The following is a 22,293-nucleotide window of genomic DNA, read 5'->3' on the forward strand; positions in this document are numbered from 1 at the left end:
TATGGGGACACAGAGCCAGCGGCAGCGAGCCCTGTGGAGCAGCACACCCTGCGGGACCCCACCTTGGGGACGGGCTGGGGGCACGGGGCCACCTCCCTTGCGGGCCGGGCCGTGAAGGCCGGCCTGCTGCCGCAGCCCCTCGGGCACGCGGGCGCCCTCCGGAGACCCACTCGGAGCCCGAGTCCCCGGAGGTGAGGTCGTGACTCCAGGCGCAAACGCAGGACAAGTCCCACCCGCGGCACCGGGGCGTCCTCCCCGTCCCTGGAATCCAAACCGCAAACCTCCTGCCCTTTCAGGGCAACGTACACCTTTCAGGGTAACGTTCTGAACCGAGCCAGCGGCTTTTCCCTCTAGTCGTACATCCTGCAAGTGATTTATTAGCCAGTGTGCTCCAAGCAAAGTGAAAAACCACTCGGGAACCAAGACGGTCAAGTTTCATCGGAGGAGTTTAATTCTCTATTTTTATAGATATCATTTATTAAATTAGAAGGCTGATAAGCAAAAATATATTTTACAAAGATAGATCTGGACTCTGCACCCCAACAGACACTCGAGAAAGCTCTGAGGATCGTTCCCGCCAGCACGCCGCACACGTGCCGCTGGAGGGGGTCTGTTCGCCGAAGGAGCCGCGGGAAGAACCCATGTGCACAGACACCGCGCACACCGCGTCCTCACCGCCCTGACAGCGCCGGGGCTGCCACCAGAGGAAACGCCACCGGCCAGCTCGCGGAGGGCGGAGGCCCCGGGGCCCCGGGCACCGGTAGCCGCCCTGGCTCGTGGGAGTCCGTGGTGGCCACGCCGCGGCCGCTTCGGAGGAACCGTGCCGTCCCCCAGGAGGAGCGGGCCACCACAGGCACGAGCCCACACGCAGGACAGCGGGGCGCTCAGGAGGAAAGGATAGCCTAGCACAGGCAGCCATGGCTGGCCGGGTGCAGGCTCTCTGGGACGCCACAAACACGGTGTTGGCAAGAAAAGGGGAGCAGAAGCGACAGGTTCAGGGTCCCTCTCCTGCCAGCCCAGGCCCTGTGAGCTAGCCTGGTGCCTGTCCCCGAGGGGAGCACGTCCCTGACACGCACAAACACCCCCACAGCTTTAAGGCAGAAGGCGGCACTGGGGCCCGGGGGGGACCTGGGGTCCCGGACACGTGTCCGTGAAGGTCGCCCCCAAGTGAGAGCCGCGGGCCTGCCCAACGCTTTCGCCCGTTTGGGGAGGAATCTGCGCGAGGACGCGGGCCCAAACCGTCCGGTGTGGGAACTCCTGCTTCGCGAGAAGGCAGGGCTCCCACGTCCTAGCCGGTGGTCGGGACTCAGTGGAGGCAAATCTTCATGGAGAACCCTCGCCTGGTGAGGCCGCCACGCCAGCCGGACACGCTCCTTCAGGCTTCTGTGCGCCGACCCCGGGCCACCGCGCACTTGCCGCTGGCGGCAGCATCCTCCAACTGACAGGAGGCCCCGCGTGCGGCGAAGGCTGGACGGAGTCCGGTCCTCAGGCTGAGCCTTCGCAGGGCCACACCGTTGGGGGCCGCGGGGCCCATGGCAACAGGACTGTCTGGAGGCAAGTGTGCGTGCACGCGCCTGGGCTAAGCAGTGCCCGAGACCCCTCCCACGTTGCAGATTTCCACAAGGTGTCCCCCACCCTGTCCCATCCTGTGGTCACAACGGGAGCCTCGGCCGCCACGCGGTCCACAGCGCCGCACATGCACCCCTTGCCTCTAGGAAGCCTTAAACATTCATCGGTTTGCTATTTTTTTTGTCCAAACTGAGCCCGCAGGACTGGTACACGTTTACTTAAATCAACGTCAGTTGTAAGCCAACGGTTCCTGATACCCTTTAATAAACAAATACAAAGTACTGCCCCTTCTACTTTTCACCCTCGGTTTTACGGTCTGTTCCAAGAGCTGGTCAGGGAGCGGAGGGGCAGTCCCTCGGAAAAACAGCCCACAAAGTCGGCGTGAGACACAGCAGGAAAACGCCTAACGGGGTCCCCAGGGCAGCCCTGCTCCAGAGCCCACGGGTGGGGACAGGCGGGTGGACGGACATCAGCGCTGAACCTGCTGCTGGCCGGCAACACAGAGGTCAGCCTGCCCAGGGCGCTGGTGAGCGGCCGCGGACCACAGACAAGGAACAAGGGACAGACGTGAATTTGAAGCTTGACTCGTAAAAACCATCCCAATCGGCTGTCAATGTTCTGTGTGCCTGAAATACGAGGTCTACCCCGACTGAGTAAAGTAACCGCATGCCATCGTCAAACCAGGAGGGCACGGGACGCTTTCTAAAGCGCCGGCAGAGTCAGGCTGCTCGCACGGAGCGCTCTCGGGACAGCGTGCAGAGCAGAAGCACACGGCACTTGAAGACACACGTCCCTAAGCGGCAGGGGGGAGAGCGTGTGGACAGGACACGGCCCACGTGCCCACTCTTCTCCCGACAAAGCGAGGGACAGGCCCGCCCACACCCGCACCCAAGCGGTGGTGGCACTCAGTGGCTGGGGACCAACGACCCGCATGCATCCCAAACGAGGGTGAGGACTGGGGCTACAGATGGCTGAGAAAAGGCTACACGGGGCTCCTTCACAGGAACGGGGAGGGGGGCGGGGCCGGCAGGTCGAGAGGGGCAGAGGCAGCGTGGCGGCCGGGGCCCTAGGACTCTTCGCCCATCTGGAGCAGGGAGTTGATGGCCGCGTCCCTGTCCCCTCTCTGGGCTTCCAGCACGGAGCGGATCACCTCCCGGTCCATGTTGGGGAACATGTCCTGGATGGCCTTCAGATCCTCCTCGCTGCAACGGGGCTGGGTGCTCACGGCCGCCGGGGGCAGGGCCACGGGCACCACGCCAGGGCCGCACACGGCGGGCACACCTGCAAGTGAGATGCGGTTGAGGGGCACCCACGATGGTACCGACGCCCACACCGAGCTCCGGCCCACGGCCCCACGCACGACTCCACCGCCCGCGGCCTTCCTCCCCAGCAGGTGCTCGCTATCCCAGAGCCGGGATGCGCCGCTCGAGCTGCGGTCTCTTAAAGTCCCGGATCATACCACAGGGGCCCGCCTGCGGGACCTGAAGGCCACAAAGCAATTCTGCCAGGGAACGGCCGGCACAGGGGGTGGACGGCCCGCTGGTGACCACGGCGCGGGCCGTGCACCAGGCGGGTCCCTCTGCCGCCCACGAGCACGCTAGCGAAACCCGAGAGCCAGGCACGCACCCGCGAGCATTTCTCATCGCACGCCAAGCCGGGAGGAACCGCGGACCCAGCTCTCCAGTCCACTGTCTACAGGATGGATGGAAACACGGGCAGAACGGCGGCGGAGGATTTTCCAGACCAGGGGGCACCTTTCGCCATCTCTTAGGAACTGGCGTCCTTCACGCCCTGGCTCCACGGCCACCGTGCCTCCCCGGTACTACTTTGGCTCAGAAAAACCCGGAAGCAGAGAGAACTTCTGAAAGGCTCTTTCTTAGCGCTCCCAGGATCAGCTCCCCCATGGGACCCCCACCCCACCCCTGCAGCTCACGGGTCTCTGCCTGCCGGGGGGGGGGGGGGGTAGCACCTATAGTTAGCCCCCTCCCGTGGGGGCCACAGCTCAAAGGTTCTGCCTGCCCTCCGGAAGCAGGGTCCGCAGACACACGCATCACGTATGCGCACACCCATGCACACGAACACCGCAGGTCACACGTGCGCACGCACACACTCGCACACCACACTTCACTCGTCACGCACATGCACACCCTCCTGATGAGGTCAGGGAAGTCTGCGTTCGCAGCAAAGGAGACGCTGCAGCACAAGCTTCACGCAAACAGGGGCAGCGGGTGCAAGTCCTTGTTTGCGGGAAATGCGACTGGGGCCGGTGGCGCCTCGGTCCGAGACGTCCAGGCAGAAACGACTTCCTCTCCTTGGTAACTTCCCGCAACTCCATGTCCCAAAGCTTATCGATGCACGTCAAAAGAGAAGTTCAAAGTCTCCAATCACACAGAAGTCTGGCCTTTCCCAAAATAAACATTTTAGGGCAAACTTGAGCACAAAGTTCTCATTTATACAATGAACTAAGAAACCAGAAAAAGGCCAGCGACACATCTGGTCTCCTGAGAAGGCAGACTTTCCGTTAACCGAATGTGTCCTGGTGCTGCTGGCCGTGTGGGTCCCCGCACGTCCCCCAGAAACACGTGTGAGGTCCCCACCCGGGCACACGTGAACAAGATGGCCGTCGGGAGCAGCGCCCGGAGAAAAGAGGTACAGGCACAGACCCCAGGAGGGGCCCCGTGACCATGGAGGCAGAGGCAGCGAGGCAGCCACAGCCCAGGCCGCCTGAGCCCCAGAAGCTAGAGGGGACCACAAGGGTCCCACCCCAGCACCTCTGCTGCCGACTCCCCGGAGCACGGCCCGCCCACGCCTCGACTTTGTGCTTCGGCCTCCAGAAGGGCGAAAAGAGATTCCTGCTGCCTTAGGCTATCGCTGTCTGTGGGACTCTGTTACGGCCGCCCCGGGCGCTCATACCTTTGGTGAGCCCCACAAGGTGCCTGTTCGTCCTCCAACCTCCAACGAGGGGCAGTTAAACCATAAGCTCACACAGACCCTTTAACCGCCACAGGGAAGGGCGCCACTGAGACCCAAGGACAGAGGTCCTCACACTGATCTCAACGCAAAGCAGGGCTCCCCACGGCACTGTGCTCTGACCCGACTCCCTGCACCGTGCCATCTCAGGTAGAGGCCACCGTGACCCGGGGCTGCCCCGCCTCCCTTCTCTCAGGGAGGGATCGCCGTCCTGCAGGCCCACCTGCTGCCGCCTCTTCCGTTCTGCCTACTTTTACGGCCATCTACCGCAGGGGCTGGTGAAGTCCAGTCACCGTTGCAGCCAGGAGCGGGAGTCAGCCAACAGCTGACATTAAAGTTTGAAAATTCAAAGGCGTGAAAGCTACAATCCAATTGGATTTTGCCGTACAGCCACAAATTGCTACTTTTATAAAAGCGAATGAACACGACACAACGGGAACATCAGGGCATACGGTTCACTCTGCCCCACAGAGCGTGATCTTTCGTGCCGGTAACGCATACGCTACCGTGTTTAGAAATTACGTTTCCATACCTCGTCAACTTCAACTTGCCAATGATCAAGGGAAAAAAATCCTATATTCCACAGACGCATAAAAGATTCAAATGTAAGACCAGACCCTCGTGTTTGGAAGGGCCCCACGAGTCACATGCAGACAGGGCCCAGCCTCCACGCTGCACTACGAGAGCCCAGGGCAGGAGAAGTGGCACGCACCTGTGATGGGCACGTAGCCGACACCTTGCTGGTACACGGTGGGCATCAGGACCACAGGCTGAGGCGGCATCATCACGGCAGCCGGCAGCGCCTAGAACACACCAAGGACGATCACGGGGTCACAGAAGAACACAGCACACACTGAAACCTCCCGTGTGGCCCTGCCCACGTGGATGTCCCAACACTGCCCTGGCGGAAGGTCGGGGCGAGTGGTTCGGCTACAGGGGTTGTTTAGAGCCTCCGATGGAGATGCGATCGGAAGGGAACACGGTTCCGGGAAGCAAGTCAGTACTCTCTGCGTCAGCACCTGTAACATTTCCTGACTGCCTCTAAAATCTTAACCGCTCAGCTATCGCGGTCACGATTCTGTGTTTACGTGAAAACTCTGTTAAAGTCGCGTAACGAGACGTTTGAGTAAAATCACATCGGTGTTGGGATTCGCTTTCAAACAGCCCCGGGATGAGCAGCGGGGACGAAACTCTGCCGGGCTGGGAGACCACCCTCGTGCCGCCACACCTGCAGCGGACTTCCTTGAGGCAAAGTGAAAACAAGGACACCACCACTCCCTTGGGGGGACAAAGGCAGTGGCAAGAGCCCAGGCTCCCAGACCCCTCCGCCCCTGCTTCCCACCCCAAGAGCAGCGGGTTGACGATGGAGCCACACAAGCCAGGGGACCCGAGGGCCGGCAGCTTCTCCCTTAAACGCCGTGTGGCCCTGAGACCCCTCTCTGCCACGGGGCGAGCCTGCCCCCCGGCCACAGGCCACCGCACAACGCCGCTCCTCCCGCCAAAACACCCGATACCTGCTGGCCAAGGTCCCGTCCCTCGGGGACAAACAGCTCCACTGAGCTTAGCTGCCACTCAGCCTGCCCACACGGCCTACGCCCTCACCGTGTAGGACATGACCAGGTTGATCATGCCCTCCTTGTCGTCACCCTGCCGGCCACTCAGGCTGTACCACTCGTCCTCCACCTTGCCCTGCTTCAGGGACTCGGGAATGGTGACGTGTGTCCAGGCGATGCGGTCGTCCATGGAGAAGGCTCGCTGAGGGAGACACGGGGAGACACGGGGGCCACCACTGCCCTGAGGCCCCACCCTCACCCAGCGGTCCCGCCCCACAGTGCCACCTCCTACCCGAGGCCCCACCCACAGCCTCACCCTGAAGCCCCATCCCTGGGCCTGCCTCCTCCAAAGAGTTGTTCCTCTCCCCACGACCCCAGTATCTGGCCCCTGGCACTGTACATACTTCAGCCCTGGTCCAGGCAGTGAGGGCACAGCCTGGGGGGGGGGGGGTGGGGGGGCTGCCCCTCTCTCTGCCTTGTACAGGTCCCCACCAGGGGAAGAGAGGACCCCACGGGGCCCCGCCCTCATTCCTGTAAGGTCAGGAGAGCCGTGGTCAGTGTCTGGAGATGCGTGGTCTCGTCTCTGCCCGCCCTCCCTGGATCCCTTGCAAGTCCAAAGCCCAGCGGGCATGGACGGGGGAAAGGAGGCACTCTCCCTGCTAACTATGCCCTCTGTTCCTCCCCTCCTGTTGCTAAGCAAAGGGAGAGATGGGGTAGGAGGAAGGAACCTGGAAGGAAAAAGAGCCGAGGGCACCACACTGGCAGGGGGAGGGGTCCACCTCTCAGCGCTGCTGCTGCCCAACTCCCTGTGACCTCTCATCCTGCCGACCAGAGCCCCCGGAGCTCCCGGGCCGGGCCGTGGAAGGCTGGGCTGTCCCACACAGGGGCCCAGAGGACCGGGCTCAGGAAGAGCCCCACTGCATCTGATCCCCCTCAGGAACACCCGGGGGGCTGGCAACTTGCCCAAGAACCCCACTCCCACCCAGCATGGGGTCTGACACACTTTACATCCCACCTGGTCATGAAGGCCGGCCTCCACGAGCCTCGGGTTTGGGGACGAGTTTGGCACTTGGGGAAGGGGAGACGCGTCAACACCGTCTCCACAGAGTGCCTGGTGTCCCTGTCCCTGGCGATGCTGCTTCTGAATGTAGCTGCATGGGACGTATGCTCTCCCCCGCCTCCGAGGACACCCGGGACACCCGTCACAAAGCCACGACGTGCCCTGTGTCGGGGCACACCTGCAGCTCCTGGGCAGCCTCAGTGGCGGGAAGGCAGGGCACCCGTGGCTCTGGCATCGCCGTGCGCGGCCTGCACCTGCCGGGCCCGTGAAGGCGGCAGAACCTCTCACCTCGTCAAAGATCTCCAGGTAGAAGGAGTCCACGCCGGGGGGCACCGTGCACTGGATGACTTTATTCCAGCGAGGGTTCTTGGCGCCATTGTGGGCGGTGGGCGTCTCGTACACTGCATAGCCCAGGCGCAGTCGGCAGTACGGGTCCATGCGGGTCATGCCGTAATTCTTGGCCAGCTTGGCCTGAAACACGACCAACGTTACTAAATAAGCAGCCGCCACCCGAGCGAGAGCTGCACATCCACCTCAGCCTTCCACCCCCCAACTCCTCACTTCCGGCATTTTCCCGGGAGCAGGACGTGGCTGCAATCGTGCCCGTGGGCAACGGGTGCAGCAGGCCACTGGTCAAGTGAAGGGAGCCGCTGGGCCACGCAGGGCAGCTCCTCCGACGTCCCCTCTGAAGAGGCTGATCAGAGCCGAGAGCCACCCTGGAGCCACGGCCCGGCTTCGCTTTCTGTCCTCCGTCCACTGCTGCGGGTCATGAACCCCGAGGAGCCCAGCCTTCGGCCAGACAGGCTGCGTTTGCAGGGAGGAGAAAGCGTGGACGCGGATGAAGGCGGAAGGCTCCGGGGGCCCGGGCGGTCGGTTGGCAAACGCTCATTCCAAGTGGCTCCGACTGGACCGTAATGCCTCCACACAGAACCCCACAAGGGAACATGAGGGAACAGCCCTGGCGGGGGCTGGGCGAACACCAGGGGAGGAAGGGTGACCACACAGGTAGCGGGAAGCCACGGGCCACGCCGCGAGGCCCAGCGGGCAAAGTGGGAGCCCAAGCCACGAGGGCCTGGGAGGACCGTGTGGAGGGTGCGGACTGGCGGCTCGTGTGTACCTGAGGTGACCCCATCGGCCCTGGGGGCGTGGCCAGAGTTAGTATCTGGGACGCGTGGTCACCATAAAACCCACGGAACTCGCGAGGCCCGACCGTGGCTCTGTCTGCTGTATGTGTGCGTCTCCTCAAAACTGCGTGCAGTGACTTCCCTTGCTTCGCGGTTTTACAGGAGGTCGTGCTGACCAAAACCACTTTAGATCCTGACAGCGCATTTGGCTTTCCTTGGGATCCGTTCAGCAGCCAGGGCCGGCCTGGAGGGGCTGCCAGCCCACCCTCGCCTTCCCGGCAGCCGCGAGGCCGTCCACACACAGGAGCCCGTGCCCGTGGCCGGCCCGGAGCACGAGCCCGTGAAGCTGTTACTGACTATTCCTGCTCCTTCTGGTAGAACCTGGCAATTGTCGCTGCTTTTCACGTCTATCGCTTCACCAGCTATGTTTCAGGAGCACGCCTCAGCAAAGCACGCGTCCACGCACAGAGTGTGGCACGGCAGCCGGGGCCGGCGCTCCCCACGCGGGACACCCACCTGCACCACGGTGACGCTGAGGCGGCCCACGGCACCCACCGCGCCTCCGTACTGCAGCTGCCGGGCTGCCTGCGCGTCCAGCTGCACCTGCTGCTGCGCGGCCGTGGGCGTGATGCGGAGGAAGTCCTGCGGGAGCTCGCCGACGTACACCTTCGGAGAGAGCGCACGCGCGTTAGCGGGGTGGGAGCTCAGCCTCTTCGTCTACGCAGTGAGGGGCCCGTGGGTGGAGGGTCTGCAGCCCAAGCGCCCCGAACCACCGCGCTGCCCGCGCCCACGGCGGCTGCTCTCTGGCCAGGAGCCCTGTCACTCGGGACAAAGGGGTCGCACGCCGGCCTCCCTGGGGGCTCACCACCTGCTCTGGCCACTAACCGCGGACTCTCCTGCTCACACCGGCCCCCTGGACAGTCTCAGGCCACGTCCTGGTGTCACACACCCTCTGCCTGCGTGTCTGTGACCTGCTTTGCCTGCTGCCACCAGGGCGAGCTGGGCCCGTGGGCCGCAACGTGCTCGTTCAAACACGGAGCGAGACGAAATTGGAAGCTGGGTTTCTAGTCACAAGGAAAACCCTCGCCTGCAACAGTTCAAGCTCAGCACCGCCCCAGAAGACAGAAGGGAGAGACAAACAAGAGCCCCAGAGACCTCACCCCTCTGCCTCTTGCTGAACCCTATGTCCAAGGGGTGGCCTGGCCTCCCGAGAAGGGCCCGGCTCCCAGATGGGGCGGGGATGCGCCGGGAGGGGGGCTGCGCGGTGGCCCGAAGGTTCCCAGAAGCCAGTTGTCCATGAAGGGGCAGCGGCTGAAGCGGGAGTCGGTCGCGACATATGGCGGTGCTGGCCCTGGACGAGGCTCTCCCGGCACACACGAGCAGAGGGGGCGGCTGTGTCCCGGGGCCAGCAGAGCAAGGACCCACTGGGTGTTCACCACCCCGAGCAGCCTCACACCGCCGTCTCCCTGGGTTCAGGGTCTGGAATGCCCAGATGAACTACTGGCACAGCCCCTGGGGCCACAGACCCCCTCAGAAGGGAGCAGGGCCTGTCCTCGAAATGGGACACGAGCTGCGGCACAGGGCCGGTGCTGCCTGTGGTGGTCCGGGGTCCTCCTTAGCTGCCCCACGGGGACACCACACGGGACTCTGGACAAGAGCCTCCAAGCAGCATTATTTTCAAGAAATGCCAAGGGAAACCCCCGCGTGTCAGTGAGTTATGGCAGACGGCATTTACTGACGCCAGCCACTAGGGACCACTGCAGCCGTCCGGGTGCTGGATACCCCAAGGCCTCAATTGCTGGAGTTCTGGACTTCCGGATGGACCAGGCATCCAGCAGAATTCCAGAAAGCTCCACACTCGCTGAGCTCACAAGCACCACTGGGGAAGCATTTCTCCCCAAGTGCCTTTTGCTGTTTCATTTCAAAAGTCCCCAGAAAGGTCTAGGTTCCTGTCGGTGTCCCCATCTCAGGCCTGGAGACCACCCAAACCAGGCCCGGAAACCAATGGAAACCAACTCAGGACCCCGGGCCCAGGGAGTCCCCCAGGCCACTTCCCCCTTGGCAGCAGTCAGCTGGGTGCCCCGGCAGCTTTTCTCTGCCAAGCAAGAGCACACCTCTCCTGGCTGCACCCCACGCCAGGCCCTCCCACGCTGGGACGTGCAGGAGTGATCTCGGCGCCTGGCGGGGGCAGCATCTCATTCGTTCTCATTCTCTGTGTCTGGACCGGGCAGCCTGGAGGGGCCCTGAGTACTCATCACAGACTGAAGGGAAGGCAGCAGCGCCCGGGAGGCCCAGCGTTGCCAGGTGAGGAGAGCGCTGCCTCCCGGGGGGCCTCCCGGCTCTCCAGGAGGGCCCAGGGCTCGCCTCGCAAAGAAGGGCGCACGCCCTCCCGGAGGCCGAGATGCTGTGGCCGGCTTCACGGCTGTGAGACCGATGTCAGTTGCCAGTTGCTGCGGGCAGACGGGAGCCACGTCCCCAGCTGGAGCTCTACCCAGCCGACACCGGGCCGGATGCTGCCTTGCCGACCGTCCACGGGCCTCGCAGCCTCCGCCCGCAGGGTCTGTGGCCGGTGCCTGCACCCACGGCTGGCAGACAGACTCACGCACGCAGACCACATTCTCGTTTGGTCTGAGAGTAACTGCTCACCCCATGCCACATACCGCAGCTCGGAGGACCCAGCAGGGTGGGCTGTGGACCACACACGCATACGCAGGGATGGTGGTGACAGCGTGCTGCTCAGGCATGGGGATCGTATGTCTATCTCCTTCGTCCCATCATCAGTACAGGACTTCCAGAACTCATCTGGGCTTAAGGAGAACACTCTGCTTTTTAATTGGGGGTGGGGGAGGATAAAATTGTATCAAAGGCCAAAGACATAGTATTCTTTTCCAACAAGGTTTTGACGATAAAACTAAATGTGAGACAAGGAATTTTATCACATGAATTAATAGCACAAACAAAACATGGGAAGGGAGAGAAGTGGATCCCATGAGCACTGACAGGCTGGGGGACACCAGGTTCCTGAGAAGCCCGGAGGACATCGTGTCCCGTGGTCTTCTCCCACCCGAGGGACGCATTACAGAATCCCCGAGCGGCAGGCCTTAGGCTGTCACAGTCCCCAGAACAAGCAAAGTCTGAGATGGCCCTGGAGCGCAGGCCACGGAGGACCTATGGCAGCTGGATGCCACGCGCGGCCCTAGCCGGAACCTGAGCCCAGGAGGGACGGGGGGAGAAACGTGGGGTGTCCAAATCAAACCTGCAGTGGCAGTCACGTACCAAAGGCAAAGCCAGGTCTCTGGCTGTGACCAGTGGACCTTGGTGACACGAGGTGCAGATATACCGTCTATGAGAGCTCACTACAGCTCTCCGCACCATCTGCAACTGATCCATAACTCTAAAATTTCAGGTTTATTAGAAAAAATTCCAATTTAACTTAACAAGGAAGAAACAGGAAGGACACCGTGCTTCACTTCCTACAAAGTAAAAATCTTACAAAATCTTGGTCACGCACCTGCTGCCCAGGAGCTACCAGACAGGCCCGCCCGCTGTCGCAGCCCAAGTTCGTCCGAGCGAGCAGGTTCCACCACCTTAACCAGTCCCTGCTCATGACAAAATGGTGACGCGTCAGGTGTCCCACGCACGTCCAGGCGCCGACATGAACCCTCCTGCCCCAGTGACAGTCTGCAAAGGCCACGGTAACACCTGTATTACTGACACGTATTAAATTTTCAGGACCGATTTTTGCCACATTGTGATGGAGGAAGGGTCACGTAAAAACACATGCTTTATCCTGGCTCCCAGCCTGGAGGGAAAAGAGAACGATCACTCCTGCTACAACGTAAATAACAGATCACATCTGAAAACGTAACCTGGCTCACATTTACAGGCTGAACACATGGAGTCCCGACCCAGGCCTGGGGCAGGCGGTCTCTCAAGGAGCGCTGCAAAACCACTTCTGCCTGCTGCCCCTCGTCAAGTCTAGGGCCGCAGACACACCGTCTAGGGCTCCTGTCCCGTGCGCCCACTCGTGCTCTACGTACAAACAGGACTCTTCAGTTAATGTGGGGCTAAGAACGACTCAAGTTTTTACGCTAAAAGTTAGGTTAAAAACTGAAAAGCCATTGACACTTCACTTGGTATCCGTTTTTGCTGAGCAACCTTTAATGTAACTTATTTACTCACGTCACATTACGCATACTCGTTAGCTATTCGTGCAAATGTAGTACCGACATACCCAAGAATTTAAAAATTCATTCAACTGTCACTTTTCCAGTGAAGGTAAAACATCTGGAAAATTTTTTTTTTTTTAACGTTTATTTATTTCTGAGACAGAAAGAGACAGAGCATGAACAGGGGAGGGTCAGAGAGAGGGAGACACAGAATCCGAAAGAGGCTCCAGGCTCTGAGCCGTCAGCCCAGAGCCCGACACGGGGCTCGAACTCGCGGACCGCGAGATCGTGACCTGAGCCGAAGTCGGCCGCCCAACCGACTGCGCCACCCAGGCGCCCCCCAGAGTTAGATTTTTTTTTTTTTAATTTTTTTTTCAACATTTATTTATTTTTGGGACAGAGAGAGACAGAGCATGAACGGGGGAGGGGCAGAGAGAGAGAGGGAGACACAGAATCGGAAACAGGCTCCAGGCTCCGAGCCATCAGCCCAGAGCCCGACGCGGGGCTCGAACTCACGGACCGCGAGATCGTGACCTGAGCCGAAGTCGGCCGCCCAACCGACTGCGCAACCCAGGCGCCCCATACTTTTATTTACTTTTGAGAGAGAGAGACAGAGAATGAGAGAGAGAGAGGGAGACACAGAATCCGAAAGAGGCTCCAGGCTCTGAGCTGTCAGCCCAGAGCCCGACACGGGGCTCGAACTCACGGACCGCGAGATCGTGACCTGAGCCGAAGTCGGCCGCTTAACCGACTGCGCCACCCAGGCGCCCCTCATTCATTTTTGAGACAGAGAGAGACAGAGCATGAACGGGGGAGGGGCAGAGAGAGAGGGAGACACAGAATCGGAAACAGGCTCCAGGCTCCGAGCCGTCAGCCCAGAGCCCGACGCGGGGCTCGAACTCGCGGACCGCGAGATTGTGACCTGAGCCGAAGTCGGCCGCCAAACCGACTGCGCCACCCAGGCGCCCCAAAACATCTGGAAAATTTTTAATGAACTTTTAACTTTCGCGAGACGTGAAAAAGTACTTCCTAATCCACTGCTGGATGTTCTTTTCGGCGCCTCGGCTCGGTGGCAGGACAGAGAGATCCTGTGGCACAAAAACTAACACGAGAGCAGCTGCCGCGAGGCACAGCACCCGCGTCCCCCACCGAGTCCAGGGCAACACGACGCCCGACAAGACCGTGGCGACGTGCGGGCCGTCGGCCACGCTGAGGCCTCGGGTTCCTTCCGCACCCTCCGGGGGCCGGCATCCGCCGTGAGGACGCACTCAGGCCTCCGGACCCTGCACCGTGACCCAGAGGGGACCCCACACAAAGGCCTCCGTGGTCCCTGGCTCATCCCACGGCTCTCGTTCCACATCACTCACGACTGGAACTGAGGCCGAAGGGGATGGAGGAACGTGACCACACAGAAACAGAAGCCCCTGTGGCCAAGAACCGCAGGGGTGCCAAGGGCCTGGCGGCGAAGTCAGGTGCTCGCGGGACAAGGACCCCCGACCTCGGGACTGTGTCTGGTGGGCCAGGGGCCCTGGAGCCTCCCCGCGGTCCCGGGGGCCTGTCCTGCTGCGGCCTATCACACCCTGTGGCCTGTCCCCCCAAGTGACCGCATGGGGGGTGGCTCTGACCCCCAGCCTGGCCGCTGACTGAGTCCCCACTGCAGGGGGCCGAGGCGCTGGCCCCAACGTCCCAAGGGAGGGAGCCTGGGCAGCGAGGAGCCAGGCCTGCCGTGTCTCTCACTGAGCCCCGCCTGGCATCCAACGGCACAGTGTGACGCGGGTGGGCCGGTTGGACGAGGATGGCGGTGTGTGGGTGGCACAGAGGCAGAGAAGCACAGTCTGTCTGCTCTGAAGGCAGAGAGGCAGGGCTTCCTAAGGGGACAGAGGGGCGGCGAGGTCATCCAAATGTTCCAGCCTGAGTGCTGTGCAGGGTGGAACCACTTCCACACGGGACAGGTGGGGGGGGGGTGTAGGGGAAGGTGTGAGGGAAGCAGGGGCTGCCTGGCGCTGTCTGGAACCTTCTGGGGAGAAGGCAAGGAGCGGCAGGACACACAGATGTGGAGTTCAGGAAGGAGACCTAGGAGGAGGGAGGAGGCAGGCAGCCACTATGGTGTTGGGGACCCGAAGCCAGGGTCCCCAAGTGAGCGAGGACACGCAGAAAAGGGGGAGGAGCGCCTGGGGGGCTCAGCCGGTTGGGCATCCAACTCTTGATTTCAGCTCAGGTCACGATCTCGTGGTTCACAGGTTCGAGCCCGCGTCGGGCTCTGGGTAGACAGCGCGGAACCTGCTTGGAATTCTCTCTCTCTGCCCCTTCCCTTCCCCCTCTCTCAAAATAAACAAATAAGCCTTTAAAAACAATTTAAAAAAAGAAAAGAGAAGGAGCTGGTGCAAGGACAGTCCAGGTAGAGACAGTGGCCTCAGAGCAGGGAGAGGCTGCTGTCCGCTGGCTCACGGGTGACGACCGTGCCCAGAGTGCCTGAGAACTCAGCCGGGGGAGCCTCTGAACCCTGAGTGCACCGCTGCCGTGCCCCTGTTCAGAACGCCCTCCGCCCACGGTCCCCCAAAGCTCAGGCGGCCTCCAGGGGCCTCCTGCCCTCAGCTCACGCAGCGGCCCTCCCAGGGTCCATAGCCCTGTACCAGCAGCCCCTCGGCCCCCACGGCGTGGGGGCAGAGTGGTGGGAGGTGTGGGGGACGGTAAATGGTGCCCACAAAAGGGCACAGACGGCCGTGGGGAAGTGCAGGGTTCCTCGAGAAGCGGAAATGAAGTTGCAGGAACCTAGCAGCTCACTCGTTCAGGTACTTCCTGTGGGTTGGGCCCGGGCCAGGCTGCATTCATGCCACAGTCCGTCCTTGCGCGAGTCGGGTGACCAGGCGCAGAGACGCCAGACAACTGGCCCACAGTCAGAGCTCAGTGTTGCTCAGCGAACCGGACTGAGACCTCTGGGCCCACAGTGCTGACCCAGGACAGGGTTGGGGGATGGGGGGAAGGGGGGGACGGCCGATGCCAGGGGAAGGACGGCACGTGCGGACCTGGACGACAGTCAGGCCAGAGCCCTGCACAGGCAAGAAGAGGGGCGGCGGGTGGCATTTCAAAACCAAACCCGGGACAGCCAGCCTCCAGCGGAAATTCTCAAAGCAAAACAAAGTGGCCTGGAGGTCTGAGGAACAGGAAGAGGAAACAGCGACAGCGTATGTAACAAAATTGCACCCCCGTTGGGAAGACGTCCCTCAGGGTTACGTCTTGATCAGGAGGCGGGTAAATATAACTGACTTCAGACCCCGGTATGTCTGCATGTTAAAGCTTCTACGACAACCACGAAGAGGGCAGAAAAGAAAAAAAACTGAATTTCAAAAACTGTATTTAATCAACCCAAAAGAAGGAGAAAAAAAGAAAAAATGGACAAACATACGTGCAAAGGAAAACATCTGAAAAGAACATGTGTATAACTATATAAAATTACTTAACGTGTTTCACTTAAAAAACAAAGACACTTCTTAGATTTGACTTTAAAAATCTACATACTGTTGACGATAAACCAATCTTAAATATAAACGTGCAGAAAGATGTCAAGTCAAAGAATGGGAAAAAAAACAAAAAACCCTAAGGCAAACATTCCCACGCTAACATCAGACAAAATAAGAAAGGTTCTGTGCAGCCAGTAAGGTCACCGCACGCCAACAAGGTGTGACCTACGGAAAGGTCCAGAATTCCGACCCTGGATGCAGCAGCCTCGGGCCAGAGCAGAGAGAAACGGGCTGCCCACCAGCCGCAGGACCCGGGCCAGCGGGGAGGGGCTGGCAGGGCAGGTGGGTCCACTGGAGCAGAAGAAGGCGTGCCACGGCAGACAGTGTGGGCAGGAGGCCCGTGGGCTCGCCATGGTGCCCAGAAAAGAAACGCCAAACACGAGCCTGAAGAGAAAACCACTCTTCCCTGCGAATCCCGGAAGTTCCCGAGCAAGAACAGAGCCTGATCCAGCCTTTGCTGTACAACTGTGTTTCAGGACACACAGTCCCAGTTAATCACCACAGAACACGGGACAAAATACAAACACCACCCTCTGCCATCCCTGATGAAGTCACTGGTTCAGCAACAATTATCAGTATCTGCACACCGCTATCTACATTTGCGACTTCTTTGCATTTACTTAATTACATGTTCGTTTGTTTACACTTATGTGCAAGTGAGAACGTTCTTACCACGTTATCTTTCAAAAACAATCGTTGTCAATGAGGCTGATGAGGACCTGCAGGGCCTCAGGTCACTGGAACACCACCTAGCAGACCACCTTGGCTCAGGAGGGACGGGGGTATTCAAGGGGAGGGCGGTGGGCTCAGCCCAAACCTGCTGACTGATCAGCCCCTCTAGAAGGATGACCAGGGGTCGTGCTCAGCCAGGGCCCCATCAGCCTGAACTCCGTGGGGGCCACCCACACATCTGTGAGGGAGCCCAAAAAAGCTGATGCTGCCTCTGACTGAGCCTTGATCCCCATCCCCATGAGCCGATGGCACCACCGAGTGAACTCCCCTGAGTTCTAACAAGGCAGGGGGCCCATCAGGTGCCTCTCAAGAGTCTGTGCACTGGACAGAAACCCTGGAAAGAAAAAGGTTGTCGTTACAGGAATACCAGCACTGTTACCAGTGGGGCAAACAGCACGGGTCAGGGGCATCGCTCAGCTGAGGCTCCGGGAAGAAACCAGCCTGGACAGACAAATGCCAAAGACCCCTCTCAGCCCCGCTGAAGGGACAAGGCAGAGCAGGGGCAACCCGGAGGAGCTAACCCTGCCCTGCCCTGTCCTGGCCCCGCCCCTCAGGCTTCCCTGAGCAAGGACACAGGAACCCCACGCCCCAGGCAGGCTACCCTAGACGGGGGACTCTGCGGGAGGCGGTGGTCCCGGTGGTCGGACTTCAGAGTACCCCCAGTGAGTCCAGGCTCTGGGTCCCCTGGAGTGCTGGTGCAGCACGCTGGGATGGGGCCCGCCGGCATAGGGCTAACGTTCGGGACCCGGCACCCCAGCACTGACAAATGCTCGCTTCGCCACCACCAGCTGGGACGGCAGCTGCCTTCTGTTCACGGCCCGGCACCCGTGTTAGTCCTGTTCCTCCACAGGGAGTGGGGCTCCATCGAGTCAGCGCGCCCTGGCTAGAAGGAGAGCCACCAGACCCTTAACAACTGCCACCGCCCGCCGGTGAGCCCGGAGGGGAGCGGCGGGCTGCGTGCCAGGCACCAGCTGTGAGAGCAGGTCTACACTGTAGCGACCGGATGAAGTCCAAGCACCAAACCCATTCGCTGCCCATGGGCCGTTTGTCTGGAAAAGCACCCTGGCCGTGCCCGCTGCCCTCAGTGCGCAGGCGCCCACCCTCTCTCCCTCCGGGCCTGCCTGCTTCCCAGCCCCAGCCCCACAACGCCAGCTCCTCCCTCAGGTGTCAGGGCTTGTGGCACCTCCCACAAGAACCCTACCCACCCCAACCCCGATAGCGACAGGCCACCTGGAGTTAAGACGCACAGCTCTGAATGCGTGGCTCGTCTGCGTGCTTAAGACCCGTTTGTTTCCCGTGCTGCGCTGGAAGAACCTGACGGCGGGCATACCTGGCCGCCCCAAACATCACGAGCAACGTCACGGCTGAGTACGTCACTGCACTCAAGACCCCAGCCCCTGCTGACACCTCCCAGGAGCCCCCCAGCAGCTCTGGCCCACACATAACGTTACTGCACGTGGACAAGCCGTGTGCTGCGCACCCACACGCGGATGCAGGCCACACAAGTGTCACACATGCCAGGAGACAGCGCACACCGAGGAAGTCAGACCAGGAACCCTGGGAGGGCACAGACCCCATACGCGTGAGCACTGACACTCCTACTCGCTCGCTATGGGGTGACGGGGCTTCCGCTGTGTGCTGTCACTGCGCTGAATGTCCCCTCGGTACCGGGACGCGCTCACCTTCCCTGACTGCTCCCTTCACACAGGACACCGAGCCCAGCTTTGTATGTGTTTACACTCAGTCTCGTGCCACCAGTGAAGTTCCGCACAAGTTCCCAGGAGGGAAAGGAGCTCCCAGGAGGGTGGGGACACGTGACAGGCCAGGAGCCCACTGCTCCTGGGAGGAGGATGTGGGAAGAGAGACAAGCTGCTGATCTGGTCCCTTGCTTCTCGGATCACCCAGTTGCATAAAATGGGAACCTGCTGGCAGTGAGCCGGCCCGCGGTAAGTCACTGAAGATGGAAAGATGGACACACTGCGAGGAGGGGCCCAGAACTCCCTCACAGGCTCTGGACGCTTCCACACTCAGGTCTGATAAGCGTCTCGACCTCAAGTGGGCTTCTAACAAAACCTGGTTTTCCTTTCAAGCTCAGGAACAACGTTCTGAGAAGATTCTCCTCTAGTGTGCACAAACAGGATTCATCCACGTCCCCTCTGAACCACGAGAAGCCCTGCTACCTGGGAGCCTACACGCAGGAGCTGACTTAACTGAAAGTACATGAAGGTATCCCATCAGAGGAACCTTTTCCTACTCAAAAGGGCCAAAACAGTCCTCTACTGTCCGTGTCGAGCTGCTGTTGATAAAAACCTCCCCGTTTGTGACAACCTGTCCCTGATGCAGTCTGAATGAGCTGCTGGGAAGCCGCCTCACCCTGGAGCCATCCTGAGCCAGTCTACACTTGCTCTCCTGCAACAGCCCAATGAGCTTTGGGGCCCAGACAGGAGCCCTCAGAACGAGAACTGGGAAGGTCCCTCCCAGGTCCTCGGTTCCCACCCTCTCATTTGCAAAACAAAGAAAAAATAAACAACCACAGGGTTCGAGAAGTGGCCTCTGACCCGGGAAGCGGCTTGTGAACCTCACACTGCCTGGGAGAAGCGCAGGGACCATCTGGGGTTCGGGGTCCTCCTCTATAGAGAGACAGTCTGGAGGAGCCTCCTTCATGTGAGGACCATCCGGGATGCGAGGGACCTCCTCTACCCGGGGTGAGGGGTGGCACCCACCGGGGTGCGGGGGGCCTTCTCCGTCAGGGGGACCCAGCCGGGTGCAGGCGGCCTCCCCCGTCCAGGGAACCCACCGAGAGTGCGGGGCGGGGGGCCTGCTCCGCCCGGGGTGCGGGGCCTCCCCCGTTCCGGGCCGGCCCCGCCGCGCTGCCGCCCCGCCCGGAGCCCGTCGTCAGGCCCTCCCAGAGGCTCCGGAGACTGCCGCTCCCCGCTCCCCGTCCCCCGCCCGGACCCTCACCGGCCCGCGCTGCGTGCTGACGGTGGTCGCCATGGTGCTACGCGGCCTCCGCCTCGCCCACCGGGAGCGGACGCGCCCGCAACCCTCGGCGCCGGAGTCTGCGACGCCGACTGCTGTCCCCGCGAGGCCGCCGCCGCCTCGGTCAGCTGACGGCCGGCCCCGCCCCCGCACCGCCCACTGCGCAGGCGCCGAGTCCGCCCCACCCCTTCCGGCGCCGCACGCACGCACGCACGCACGCGCGCTCCCGGCAGGCGCCTGCGTAGCTGATCTCTCCGGGCCGCAGCCCCGCGAAATGGCTCCCGAGCTGGCCGTGTGCGCATGCGCGCCGGCCGGTCGCGCCGATCACGTGGCTGGCGGAGGCCTCGCAGGGTGCGCGGCTCTGCTGCAGTGGAGCGGAGGGGCAGCCAGGGGCTGGGGCGGGTGACTTCAGGATTCTCCACCTCGGAGCCTCCGAGCGGAGCGGAGGCAAAGCGACCGGGTAGCCCTGCAGCTGCCCCAAATTCTCGGGGCGGGGGAGCCCTTACACGCAGATGTGTTGGCGCGACGGGGGCGAGGGAGCTGCTGGGGCGCGGCCGGTCTCGGAGATCCAGTCGCGGTGCCCGCTGTCGCGCGAGGGCCGGTGCACCGGGCGCGGCGAGGCTGCGGCCGCCGTAGTCGTGTGCGACCGCACGCACGCCCTCAGGGCCAGGACGGCTTCCCAGCCCCCTCCCGTGCCTTCCCTGCGTCCGCTTCTGGGATCACCTGCTGCGCTCTAGCCTCCCCTGGCCTTCTCTCCGTCCAGACCAGAAGTCGGAACACAGAATTACCTCTGCCCCCTGACAGCGTCAGAACCAGAGCAGAAACCCGCTTCCTCACACCTTCTGCATCATTACCTGCAGAGACCCAGTCCTTCGTGATGTTCTCCTTAGTTGCAACCGGTAATCACTCCAACTTGGTACACTTGACCTGGACCGTCCTTTCCCGCTGTGCACACTCACCAGGGCTGTCACAAGTGGCTGACCCACTCACTACATAGTCTGTGCAGTCACCATATATGCCACACCAACTGGGAGTCTTCCGCCGCCGGACTACCCATATATGTACCCTCCACTTAGACTACATCCCATGGCACCACTGGTGACAATTTGAGGAATTGGGATGCCAGTGCATGACACACATCCCCAGCGCTCAAGTTCCCCTTGGCAGGGATTTTATCCATGTGCTCATCAAACAGATGAGCAACTCAATCCTAGAATCCCATTTTGAGAGTGTTTTCCGGGGCCACTTCTGGTAGCAATTACTGTATCAGTGTCCCAGCAAGAAACAGATGGCATGCTCAGAAAGATAATTGGAGGGATTTTAATAAATGAACTAGTTACAAAAGAGAGGCAGAGTTAAGTGAAGGAGTGAGTCATGGTGAGGGAGCCCTAAGCAGGGAAAGAGGCTTCCTTGGCAGAAGGTGTGGCTTTTGCACAGGAATGAAGTTCTCTGAACCCCAGGCCTGGGGGAGGGGTCTGGGGAGATAAATACTCTGACCTCTTCACTTCCCCCCACACTCATCTCCTGGTGCCCCCATCAACCCAACCTGTGGAGGTCAACTTCCTGGAGCACAAAAAAAATCAGAGAAAGGTGGAGACTGTCCTACACGTGCATCTAAATATCAGCACTAACCAGAGGATGGGAGTTTTGTCAAGTAGAAAAGACTTAGAAATAAAACCTTTTAAAGATTGTTAAACAAAAATTATAAAACTTTATTGAAAGATATTAAAGAATACCTGAATAGGTTAAGAACTATATACCACATTCATGGATAGGAGTGCTCAGTACCAGAAATCTGTCGATTCTCCCTCAAATTGCCCTACAAAAGAAATTCTCATTAAAATCCCAAAAGAGTGTTTTCAAAAGAAATTTAACAAGCTGATTCTAAAATGTGTATGGAAGAACAAAAGCTGAATAATAGCCAGAACATTCTAGAAGAAGGAAGAAAAGGAGGAAGAGATGGAAAGGAACTGTCCCATGAGATGTCAAAATGTATTGTAAAACTAGCAATTGAGGTTTTGATGTTGATACGGGGATAGACAGATTCACTGATGGAACAGAATATGGAAATGATTTACAAGCGTGCTGTCCTGGCTGAACAGTTGGGAAAGGAAACTTTTTTCAATAAATTTATTAAAACAATTGGCTGTACTTGGGAAACATTTAAATTGGACCCCTATCTCATGCCAAACAAAAAAGCAATTCCTGGCTTTGATGGAATTGATCCAATAGACACCAGAGGAATCCAACATCTGTGTCATGTTTGCAAAGGATAAAGTCAGGACAAGCCATCACCTCGGCTCTGATCCGTCCAGGGAAATTTGAGCAAGAGTGGAGGAGTTGGGAGGTGGTGTGGACAGTGAGAGGGGGGCTACTTAGGAAATCAAACATGAGACCAAGGTGGTCAGCAGGCCAAGCAGGCTGACAACCAGGATATGGACTAGATGTCCTTGAGAAGGGCACAGGGCGCTGGTGGGTGGAAATAATGAGAGTGAGGTGGGAGAGGGGGTTTTCGAACCTGGAGTGGAGCTTTAGGTGGAATTAATGAGCCGCCGTCATGGGGCTTTAGTGAGTGGAGCAGGGGCCACAGAAATGGGCAGAGAACGTGCCTGGTGC

At 60.3% G+C, this 22,293-nt stretch overlaps 1 protein-coding gene across 4 annotated transcripts; it reads right to left on the reverse strand.

Moving 5' to 3' along the window:
- Nucleotides 1-428: 428 nt before the first annotated feature.
- On the reverse strand, nucleotides 429-19,805 carry TOLLIP (toll interacting protein). 4 transcript variants are annotated; one of them, XM_047100564.1, is made up of 6 exons: nucleotides 19,660-19,805; nucleotides 8,793-8,942; nucleotides 7,441-7,623; nucleotides 6,142-6,294; nucleotides 5,252-5,342; nucleotides 429-2,850 (listed from the first exon to the last, which is right to left on the reverse strand). In XM_047100564.1, exons 1-6 carry the CDS (start codon nucleotides 19,690-19,692, stop codon nucleotides 2,636-2,638), a joined length of 825 nt encoding a protein of 274 aa, XP_046956520.1. In that variant the 5' UTR covers nucleotides 19,693-19,805; the 3' UTR covers nucleotides 429-2,635. The 4 variants fall into 4 exon arrangements, with proteins under 4 accessions (XP_046956520.1, XP_046956519.1, XP_046956522.1 ...); XM_047100563.1 differs by lacking the exon at nucleotides 19,660-19,805 and adding an exon at nucleotides 10,937-11,951; XM_047100565.1 differs by lacking the exons at nucleotides 429-2,850; nucleotides 19,660-19,805 and adding exons at nucleotides 2,860-3,913; nucleotides 10,937-11,957.
- Between the last annotated feature and the right edge of the window lie 2,488 nt (nucleotides 19,806-22,293).

This window comes from Lynx rufus, unplaced genomic scaffold (genome assembly GCF_022079265.1).
Source record: "Lynx rufus isolate CCGP_SWC_20201006 ecotype Redwood Valley unplaced genomic scaffold, mLynRuf1.p SCAF_50, whole genome shotgun sequence".
In the NCBI taxonomy this organism is placed as follows: Eukaryota; Metazoa; Chordata; class Mammalia; order Carnivora; family Felidae; genus Lynx; species Lynx rufus.